Source organism: Cebus imitator, unplaced genomic scaffold (genome assembly GCF_001604975.1).
Source record: "Cebus imitator isolate Cc_AM_T3 unplaced genomic scaffold, Cebus_imitator-1.0 Scaffold261, whole genome shotgun sequence".
NCBI classification, from domain to species: Eukaryota; Metazoa; Chordata; class Mammalia; order Primates; family Cebidae; genus Cebus; species Cebus imitator.
Window position 1 is genome coordinate 1569514 of NW_016107576.1, and position 11686 is coordinate 1581199.

General features: G+C 41.2%; 1 protein-coding gene across 3 annotated transcripts in view; it reads right to left on the reverse strand.

The window, feature by feature from the left end:
• SYDE2 (synapse defective Rho GTPase homolog 2) overlaps window positions 1-4658 on the reverse strand; it is a 46030-nt gene extending 41372 nt beyond the window's left edge. For 2 of the 3 annotated variants that reach the window (XM_037728285.1, XM_017499840.2), the window contains exon 1: window positions 3224-4658. In XM_037728285.1, the coding sequence (XP_037584213.1) occupies window positions 3224-4541 (1318 nt within the window). In that variant the 5' untranslated portion in view covers window positions 4542-4658. The remainder of the gene's footprint in view (window positions 1-3223) is intronic. The other variant, XM_017499839.2, reaches the window with a different exon arrangement.
• Between the last annotated feature and the right edge of the window lie 7028 nt (window positions 4659-11686).

Consider the following 11686-nt stretch of genomic DNA (forward strand, 5'->3'; position numbering starts at 1 on the left):
GCACTTGCTTTCTAGCACTGCAATAGCAGGATCTCTCAGGAAGAGATTTAAAACTAGAAGACTGTCAAAAACTACATACCTATTGCTACTCATCTTTAAAAGGGCCAATACAGAAAAAAATTGTTGAAAAAATTAATAAAGATTATGTAACTCATAAAGATAAGAAATCAGAGTTACAAATACTTGAGAAAAGTAGATGGGAATCAAGTCATAGTGTCAAATTCACTTTAAGATGGTTAAAGATCATACCAAACTAATTAATACTACCTTAAAATAATTGTCTCAAATTTTAGACAAAATACTAAGTTACACATCTAAGGTTTTTTCTTTCACAGACCATGTAGCAGGAGAAGTGGAGTCAAAGTAGGCTATTTTTTAAAGCAATAAAAGGTGCTTTTGAATTTGTGAAAACTATATGCTAATTAAAACTTATTTATAAAGATTTATAATGTATAGTTGGCAAACATTAAGATTCCTTTGTAATCTTAAGGCTTGCAGAAACTTGATAATTTTTACTATGTGTAATGACTTTAGATTTCTTAAATCATCATCTCAATTAAGAACAAATGGCCAATCTGTAAACACTACCTATATCAAATCATTTGACATTATAAACTATCAAAAGTTCTTAGTAAGAGGCAGAAATCAAAACAGAATATCATTTGTGTTTCCATTTGTCAGTCTCAAAAATTTTCAAAATACCTGTATAAAGTATCTCCATTTCATTGAATAATTATTCTGTATTACAAATTCTAAATATAACTTTATTTTGACAGAAAATGTCTTATGAATAATATTGTACTGAAAAATGTGATATAGACCTTTTAGGATATTTAACATCTTTACATAAACAAGAACGTACTGCTACATCTAGACTGCGCCAAGTAAGTTTTGCAGAAAACTTGATTTAAAAGTAGAATCCAAGTAACATCAATTTGAAGTAAATATTTAAAGGTAAAAGTTTAAAACAGATACAGCAATTACTTTTTAAAATGTCTTAAAACCTAGCCTAAGATTCTCCCATCTTCTTAGAAACTGTGAGGAAGTTACTTCCCACCCCCATGCCTTGTTGAAATTCACCCATATCCTCAATCCAAGCAATTTAATAGAATTAACTGGATCAAACCTTTAAAGAACTCTAGAGTCTCTGATCTTACATAAATAGGAGCTTTTTTCAAACTAATGACGCCTTGAGTTTGAATCCACTTAGTTTGAATCCATATACAGGTACCAACTGAGTGTTCTTGGGCAAACTGCTTAATCCCTCTGTTATTTTTATTGCTGTTGTTGTTAAATGACAGCAAATCTCCATTTTGGGGGCTATAAAAATTTTATGAGAACCACCTAAAGTATCCAGAATGATCTTAATAAGAACAACTAAACCTCATGAAAAATAATTTTTTTAAAAGCTCTCCAAATCTATACTAGATACGTAAATACTACACAAAGTATTTTCATCTCTCCTGAAAGAGGAATTCGTTATTTAAAAGGAAGTCACAATTGAGAGTTGTTTAAACCAGAGATTATGGTAGCTTTGGCTTAGATTTCTCATAAAATATCGAAAACACTATCATATAATAATTGTTTCATTTTAATTTCTTTTAAAGTTAGCAGTTTCATTTAGTTAATTGCTTAATGGAAAAATCAACTTCATTCTTAAAGGAACGATATTTATTACTTTTAAAATCCTTGAATATTTACAACTGAGGGCATTAAAAACCATCAGATGGTAAATGTTTTAGCTCTGTGACAAAAGGTTAAAAAATATTTGATGATTTTTTTGTTATGGCTGAAATTCAACTATGGTACCAAGAATTAAAACTAAGCCAAAATCAGGGGAGGTAAAAATATTGTGGCAATAAAATATAATAAATAATTACAAATTACTTTACTCTTGAAAATGCATGTTTAATATGAACTTAGTATAAAGTACACCTCTCAACAAAGAATTTACATTCTACTATCCTTTTGTTCCAGTGAAATGGAATATTTAACCTTGAGAATAAAATTTGACAGGTATGTATTAGGGCTTTACAGACAGAAAAAAAACTGCAAGTTGGCACACACTTTCAATGAATCATTTGATTTGTCTTCATTGTTTGGTTAAGTTTTCTGAACTTTGTTTCTCCCCACTGTTGTGTGTTTATTGGTTAAACAAAGTTAATGTGTATAAATCCAGTCCTGTAAGATTTGTAATTACTACCAGAGAAACTGCCACATACTGTGAGTTATAAGTCTTTATTCTCACTACAAATTTTTATATGTACGAGTATTCAAAAGGCCATGTTGTTTTGGCTCACTTTGACGATATTGTACTCCTTTTGGGAAAGATATTTTGTTATTTACAACATAATTGACAGGTTTCTAGAATTGATAACCTAAACCTTCAGTGATAGTTAAAAATCATGCACATACAAAGTAGGGAGCATAATCCTATTATAAGGATCAATATACTTTTTAAAAAACTAATTTACTTCTCATATAAGTGTGGTTTAAGTTTGCAAATGACTGCTCTTTTAAAAAAAAAATACCTGAAGAACATTTTTCTTTTGATTAAAATGCTAGTATCCTTGATTTTTCACACAATGAAGATTACTTACTTTGTTGGGGTTTCTTTGGTGGGGGGAGGCAGTTGGAGAGATGGTGTATGTGAAATACTATCTGACTAAAAAATTCTACTTATGGTAGGATTTTTTTGTTTGGGTTTTTGGTTGTGTGTATGTATGCATGCATGTGTGTGCGTGCCTGGGAGAGACAAAAAAAAAGTTGTAATGAGTAAAATGACAGTTTATGAAACCTATAAAATCTACCTTGAATCAAATTCAAGTTCACAAACTCCACAAAAGTCTACGGATTTGCCTAGAGCTACAAAGAATAAAAATCAAGACAGTACCGCCCATCTGTAAATGTACTAAAAATGTGTTAAACTTAACCTTTACTCATTTAGGTAATACTTAGGGAATAGGCACACCGGTTCTTCGAGAAGGAAACACAAAAACCCGAATTATTCATGCCACTGTCTGATTAAAAAAAAAAAGCAAACCAAGTAAATGCATTTTATTAAGTAACCTCGAAATTAAGCTGCCACTTAAATGACACTTACTTTGGTCCGGTATCGTACCTGTCTGCAAAAACATACCTTATTCTTGGCTCTGAAGACAGAAGCCCAGTTGGTAAACAGTAAGGCTCGCGGTGCAAGCATTTTGATCGTAAAGTATCCTACCTGTCAGCGTAATTCTTTGGTCTGGAGACACCGACAGGACACGGTTTTCACGCACTTTCAAAGCGCCCAGATTTGGGGAGGCGGCCTGCGTTCCCGTGACTATGGGGGCCGTCCCACGGGCACGACCCTTCATTCCCAGGGACAGCAGACGCCCTTTGTACATCCACTTCTGCAGCTTCTTGACTGTCACTGCAGGCGGCCTGAGGAAGGAGGGACCTTCCTGGAGGTCTCCTTTGCCGCTGCCTATCACAGAGGACCCCTCTGGATTCCTGAAAGGGCTTCCCGAGGAGCAGCCGTGGTCCTTGGAGCCTAGAAGCTGCAGGCGGGTGGGTGCAGCCGCCTGGGCGCGGTCCCCGCTCCAGCCGTCCATCCCACCTCCACGTGGCGGGGACTCGTCCCAGTCCCCGTGCGCGTCGCACCTGATCCAGCTGTCGCTCGGCCACCGCTGGAAGGGAGGCGGCGTGGCACCTACCCGGAGGCTCTCGAGGCTTCTGCTGCAGGACAGCCGCATCCGAGGAGTCCGCAGCTGGCCTCCCCCCGACTCCCTCTGAGGCGACCGGGGCGGGGACACCTGCTGCAGAGGGCGTCTGCCGCCTCCCCGCTCCCAGTCTCGGGGGCAGGCTCGGCGGTCCGCGGCGCCGCGGGAAGGCGGCTGGCCCGGAGCCCCGGCTCCTGCGGGGAAGCCGTGATCCGCCAAGCCCCCGCTGCCCCGCCGATAGCCAGAGTCAGGGGGCAGGTCATGCATGGCCTGGATCAGCAGATAATAGGCCTCTCGCAACTGGGTCCGCAGCCTGCCTGTCTCCAAGCGGCCGCCCTGCGCCCCCGGGGAGGAGCCCGCCGCTGGGGGAGGCGGGGGACGCCGTTCCGCCTCCGCCCCCTCAGGCTCTGGCACAGGCTGAGAGCTGCCGGGCAGGTTTTCGTAGTAGTCGGCGTCGCAGTCGTCTTCGTCCTCTCCGCTGCCCTCGGAGCCATCCGGGGCGTGCAGAGAGGCGCGAGCGAGCCCGTGGCTCCAGGGGGCGGACTCCTGCCCGCCGCGCGGCCGAGGCCCGAGCGCCCCTAACTGCTCCGGGTGGCCCACGGGGACCCGCGCCCCGGGACCCCATGCCTCAGGTGACGGCTGGGGCTGCTGTAGGCTCGGCGCGGCTCCCCCGGCGTGCTCGCGTGGCGGGGTGTCCGCGGCACCCCAGGCGTCTCCCGCGGCTGCCGAAGAGGCCGCCACCGCAGCTGCGGCTGCCGCCCGGAGCCCGAGCCCCCCGGCGCCGCGGGGACCCCGCCTTCCCCGGAGCCTGGAGAGCGTCCTCCTCAGAGGGTCCGCCATCCCCTCTGCCTTAGCCGCGACGCTCGCCCCCACAGTGGGGAGAGGTCGGAGCCCCGCTGCGGAGAAAACCGCGCTCGCAGAGGCGGCGGCGGCTCCCCATGACCAGCGCTGGCCCTCGCCGGCTCCTCACATACTTGGCATAACTCTGCCGCGGGAAGGCGTGGGGGAGGGCGGTGGCGCCGCAACGCGCATGCCCCGGAGCCCCGGGCCGCGACGGGGCGCGCGGGCCGCGGGCGGCAGAGATGGGTTCCCCGGGTGGGCTAGCGGCGCAGGTGTAGGCGGAGGCCGTGGGAGGGGAGGTGAGTAGTAGGTCAGCTGAAGCTGACCGACGGAAGCAGGAGTGGGAGCGCAGAGCGCGAAGGGTGCGGGAAGAGTTGAGGCGGAGGAAAGTAAAACGAGCGGGAACGTGAGCCTGGGCTGGCGGCTGCAAAGTTTTGGTTAGAGAGCCCGAGAAAGGGAAAGTGCCCTCCTGGCTGTCACCCAGCACCTTCACTGCCACAGCTGCACAAGGTATGTCTTAGGCAAAGCAAGTCCTAGCTTGAGAGAAAACAGTGTTTTGACGGACAAAGCGTAAGTGCAGGTGATCTCAATGTATGTGTCCTAGAAATGTATCAATCATTTTAATTGCACAGAGAGCTAGCTATTTAAAGGAAATTTGCAGCGATAGCTTTTCTGTAAGAGAGCCCTTTTATCCAAAAAATAATCACCGATGTCTCCTTTTTTTTTTTTTTTTTTTTTTTTTTTTTTGGGTTTTTTTTTTTTTTTTTTTTTTTTTTTTTTGAGACGGAGTCTTGTTTTTTCGCCAGCCTGGAGTGCAGTGGCAGAATCTTGGCTCACTGCAACCTCCGTCTCCCGGATTCAAGCGATTCCCCCGCCTCAGCCTCCTGAGTAGATGGGACTACAGGCGCGCGCCACCAGGCCCGGCTAATTTTTTGTGTTTTAGTAGAGACGGGGTTTCACCATGGCCAGGATGGTCTCTATCTTGTGACCTCAGCATCCGCCCGCCTCGGCCTCCCAAAGTGCTGGGATTACAGGCGTGAGCCACAGCGCCCGGCTCCACCAATATCTCTTTTAAGTGTTTTTCCTTATTTCAGTTAATGCATGCTAACAAAATTCTTACATCAGCCAAAACTTGTAAAATGGAGCCCCTAATATAGTGTGCCCCATCACCCTACCTACAAGACTGTCATACAGGTTTGCAGCTTTCTAATAACATAAAAGAGTTAACACTTCATTTTAATTTAAATAGTGGGAAGCAATTGAATTGAAGTTGAGACACGTTGTAATCTGGAAATACCAGCTGTCTCCCAAAAACATTAAATTCTATGTTCTGGGTAGCAGTTGCGAACTAAAGTACCCCTCGTTACCAAAGATTAATTGGTCTATCAGTGACTGATAAGAATCACTCTCGCTACCATCCCTGATTTGAGTTACTATTTTAGTGTTTACATAGTAGAAAAGGCCTTTTTCTGAGTTACTCATAAATGTACTAACACCTAGCACAGTACCTGTACGTAGTAGATCCTCAAATACTTAAGAAATATTTGTTGAAAAAATAAATGGCTGCATTACTGAATAGAATAAAATAATTTTTCCCTAATTGACCTTATTTCCCAGTACAGTTGTATTTTCCTATGTCAGTTGTTTTTTGCTGTTGTTGTCCAAAGGCTTCAATCTCTGAATGTGCTTTAACTATACTACTATTATTAGTACCTAGTCTCTGATTCCTGGAATAATTGTACCTGCATCTGAGATTTGCAGATAAGAGAAGATTTGCAGAAATCTTACCACTCTCAAAAACTCTGCTCTAGGCGAGGGGCCAGGGGCTCATGCCTGTAGTCTCAGCACTTTGAGAGGCGGAGGTGGGCAGATTGCTTGAGCCCAGGAGTTTGAGACCAGCCTAGGCAACAGGGCGCAACCTGTTCTCTATGAAAAACAAAAACAAAACCACAAAAAATTGGCTGGGTGTGGTGGTGTGCACCTGTGGTCCTAGCTACTCAAGAGGCTAAGGTGGGAGGATCGCTTGAGCCTGGGAGATTGAAGCTGCAGTGAACCAAGATCATGCCACTGCATTCCAACCTAGACGACTGCAGGAGACTCTGTCTCAAAAAAATAAAAATAAAATAATAAGACTTGGCCGGGCGCGGTGGCTCACGCCTGTAATCCCAGCACTTTGGGAGGCTGAAGCGAGTGGATGACAAAGTCAAGAGATCAAGACCATCCTGGTCAACATGGTGAAACCCTGTCTCTACTAAAAATACAAAAAATTAGCTGGGCATGGTGGCGCGTGCCTGTAATCCCAGCTACTCAGGAGGCTGAGGCAGGAGAATTGCCTGAACCCAGGAGGTGGAGGTTGCGGTGAGTCGAGACCGCGCCATTGCACTCCAGCCTGGGTAACAAGAGTGAAACTCCGTCTCAAAAATAAAAAAAATAATAAGACTCAGCTCAACCACCTTCTTCTCTATTAAGTCATCTCTAATCTCCCAGACAGGATCTCAAATTCTTCTAAACTTCAATAGTACTTTATTCCCACCCACTCATAGTATAGTTACTGTTTTTTGTTTTATGCAATTTGTATACATGCCCTTGCTCCTTTACAAGAAAATTCATTAACTCCATAAGGGCAGAAACTGTTTATAATTGACCTTTATATTCTCCACAGGAGTATACATTTAGCATGTTATATATTGTATATGATAAACATTTTTGAAGTAGTATCAATTTTAATTTAGATAGAACAAATAGCTTTAATTCCAGTCTATTGCCTAACTCTCCACTAGACCATACTATATTAGTGTTGTTTTAAAACTCTTTCAGCAGTGAGTAAGAAACAGTTTGTTATTAAATAGTCTTAATTCGTACCTAAGAAATGTGATGAAATGTGATAAAATGTTACACTATAATTTGCATATATTGATATTTATAGTTCTACAATATTTTCATTCCATGGGCCCAAGGCTATTTAATGAATAGTCAAGGCATAAAACTATGTCCCAATGAAATATTCCCACAGGAAATGACTGATAGCAAAGTTGCCAATAATGGTTCTATAAACACAATCTGATCTCTATCTCAGAAATTGTTTCCATTCCAACTCTGTTGCAAAATCTTTTTATTTTTTGTAGTTGACATAGTTGTTAAGAACACTATAAGCTGCATATGTATCTATATGCAGATAGATATATGTGAGTAGAAAAATATAACCTTGAAGATCTTGATTGAACTTCATCCTGAATTCTGTTTATCCACTTGTTCAGGAGTTCTAAAACATTGGTTATTGGCCAGTATAAAATATTATGCATTATTCTAGGCATTACTCAGAACTAAGTTTGATGCAGCACACCACAACTGAACTTAATGCTACTTTAAAGTTGAGAATGTTCTAACACATGAATTCACAATTTTAATCATATTTTGTGTCACAACAGAAACTAATAAGGCAGTCATGGCCATATGACACTATTTAAGGACCTTAATAATGTAAATTCCACTTTATGTACATTACACATCAATAAAAAGTTGGTAAAAATGCAATTCTAAAGAGACAGGGCCCACAAAACTTACATTATGCATAATATAATTAAGGTAATGACAAGATATGAACATAAACTATACTTTGTAAAATCTTTTTTAACAATTTGTATCTTATTCTCCCACTTATCTCAATTTTTATATCTTTCTAATCCATAGATTCCCATGAAAATTAGGGGATGGGAATCATTTTTCAGTATTTCTACTTGTTTCTCAGTGACTTGGAAATCATTTTGACGCCCCATGAATTAACAGCTATGTGTTGGCGCTGTCACAAAACATATAACAACTATGGGATAACAGGGCTCCAGTAAGGCAGGGAGCCAAACTAGGGATGGAGTAGCACTGACTCGATCTGGGAGAAAGGGGAAAAAAGCAGGGCAAGTTGAGGCAGAGGGCTGCGTTTAACAGTAATAGAAGGGAAATGTTTAGGTATGTTATGGTTATTTTCTAGTCAATTTAGAGTGCACTTCTGCCTTGCTGGTGTTCAGTCTTCCATTATACTCTTAGTGGAACTGAAGACAAATTTAGCTCTACCATTTGTCTAGTACTCTCTCTCTAAACTGCCTTCCAGGGATCCCCTGGAGTAGACCTTCCTGGTCTGCCATGCAACTCCGTTAGTATGGAGTAAAATGTACTTTAGCCTAAAGTTGATCACACTAACACTGCACTGAGAATCAACGATGGCATGTTCTCAATACAGCAATTTTTACTGTTTCATAATTAATAATATCTGGCAATTTGCAATATTCCTTAACTCATCCCCACCCCCAACGAAAGCAATGAAAAAGATAGGCAGGGTATGGTGGCTCACACCTGTAATCCCAGCACTTTGGGAGGCTGAGGCGGACAGATCACTTGAAGCCAGGAGTTCAAGACCAGCCTGGCCAACATGGAAACCCTATCTCTACTAAAAATACAAAAATTAGTTTGGCATAGTGGCTCACGCCTGTAATCCCAGCTACTTAGGAGGCTAACGCACGAGAATCCTTTGAGTCCAGGAGACAGAGTTTGCAGTGAGCCAGGATGGTGCCACTGCTCTGTAGCCTGGGTGACAGAGCAACACTCTGTCTCAGAATACAAACAAAAACAAAGTAGGAAAACAGAGACTTTTGTTAAATGCACATGTATTTTCTGATGTTTTAGAAATGTATGCTTTAGAATATTCACTGATATTCCAAATTCTCTTATATTAATATATTTGGGATATATAGAGTAACTTGCTCAAGCTCATCAAAATAAGTAAAGAGGAATTCAAATCCCATCTGTCTGATTCCATAGACACTACACTCCATATTTCCTTGAATAGAAAAGAGACTAGACAGATGATGTAATAATGCTTGAATCTTTGTTGTTATAAATTATTTAGTTGGTCACCTTTCAAAAAAGAGTTTAACAATTTATGAGCTTTTGTGGAATGCAGCTGAATATTGGGAAGCTGCTTGTAACATTTGAATGCTTCTCAGTACAGTCCAACTCAAGGGTGTTAGAACTAAATCCTGTATTCCCATTTAATGATAAATCTATTCATATTAAACAACAATGCAAAAGTGCATCCTGAAATGTAGTCTGGTTTTAAACGTAGGACAAGCTACAATTGAATACATTAAAGACAGAATAGACACATCCCCTTACAACCAAAGAAGCACGTAGATAAGCCTATTTCAAAAGTAAATAGGAGGTGAGAAAAGGGAAAGTGTGTAGGCTGCCTTTCCTATATGACCTCATTGGACTTCAGGGTAACAAATCACCTCATGAAAGAAAGTTGCTGTTTCCAAGTTGTCAATCTAATAAATGAAGAAAAATTGATACAATGTCACCATTTGGAAATAATGGATCTCAGCAAAAATCAGCAGTGGCTTCTAACATCACAGAAACAGACAACCTGACATACAGCCTCTGATCAAGTATACACCACCACCTATTATTTTATTCATGTTAGAGTTCTTAGAAAAATAAAACCTGTGTCTGACCAACCTCAAGATTTGATTACCAATTTCCAGGAATTATAGAAAACAAAGAAGCATGTTAAATAACACCATAGGGATGCAATCAACAAAATCCAGACTGTTGGAAGCTACAGCACAAAGGTCCCAGTTTGTTCGACATATTTACCAATTGTAGTGAATTGACTTTATTTGGAATCTGATCTGAACAAACATCTGTTTAGAAAAAATTATAAGCCAATCAGGGAGATTTGAACACTGACTAGATATTTGATACTGAAGAATTATTGTAATTATAGATGTGATTTTTTAAAAAATAGCTCTTTATCTTTTAGAGGTAAATATTGAAATATAGATGATATAAAGCCAGGGATTATTTTCAAAGTAATTGCAAAGGAAAGAGACTGAGGATATGGAAGGATGAGGATGAGTTTTGGGCTGATAAGTGTTGAAATTGGGTGATGGCTACATGGGGGATTGTTAGACTAGTATCTTTGTTTCTGTACATGTTTGAAATTTTCCAGAATATATTTTTTAAATCTTACCATGAATCAGATTTTTGTAATAAATCCTGGCAACTGTTTAAAGCACTACAACTTTGAGGGCAGCCAAATGCAGAGATGGTAAGAGAATATTAAAATCTATGGCCAAGAACTATAATTCCAATCCACACCTGAGGTTGTATAATGGAAATAACTGGAAATCAGAACTAATTTAAATCCTAACTTTATCGGTCATATACCCCAAAGCCACTGATCATGGAAATGAACTCTTGCTCATCTTTGCTAATTCTGGACCATTATTCCCCCTTTCTAAAAATCTGCAGCTCTTTTGAAATATGTGATATTAAATGATACCCCTGCTTTTTGCTGTTTATAGTCATCTGCTTTTTGTAGTTATCCACTAACTTCCCTCCATTCATTCTAATGTATCCGTTATTATTTCCTTTTCTTCACCATTTTTCTTGTCGTCCTCTTGGTGATTTAATTATTCACAAAAAGGGTCCATCCAATACCCTAGTCTCTTATTTTCTTGAACTTATTTTCTCTAATAATCTTAACCTCCACCCACCTCAGCCACACAGTCCTAGAGTCTTACATTAGACTTTGTCATAACCAATAACTACAACCTCTCAAAATATCACTGTCTATTTTCTAGCTTACTTCCTCTGGCAGTCAGACTCCATTAATGCTTTGATTCCACTAACCTGTAGTCTCTATCAGTCCCCTTCTGTCCTTTCCTCCCTGCTTTCTCTGTTGAGATTGCACGGTCCTTGTAGAATAACTTGCTTGCCTATATCATCATGCTCTGTTGTCCCTCTTAATATAATTCTTTGTTTTATCCTTTTTTGGAGAGATGGGGTCTTGCTATATAGCCCAAATCGGTCTCAAACTCCTAGCCTCAAGCGATCATCCCTCTTTTCCCTCCCAAAGTGTTGGAATTACAGGCATGAGCCACTGCACCCAGCGTATTGTCTCTTTCCCATTGTCCTGCTCACTTGGCAAAACCTCAACCCTGGTTAAAACTGATTTTCCGCAACAGCACATCAAAAAGCTTATTCACCATGATCAAGTAGGCTTCATCCCGGGGATGCAAGGCTGGTTCAACATACGCAAGTCTATAAACGTAATTCACCACATAAACAGAACCAAAGACAAAAACCACATG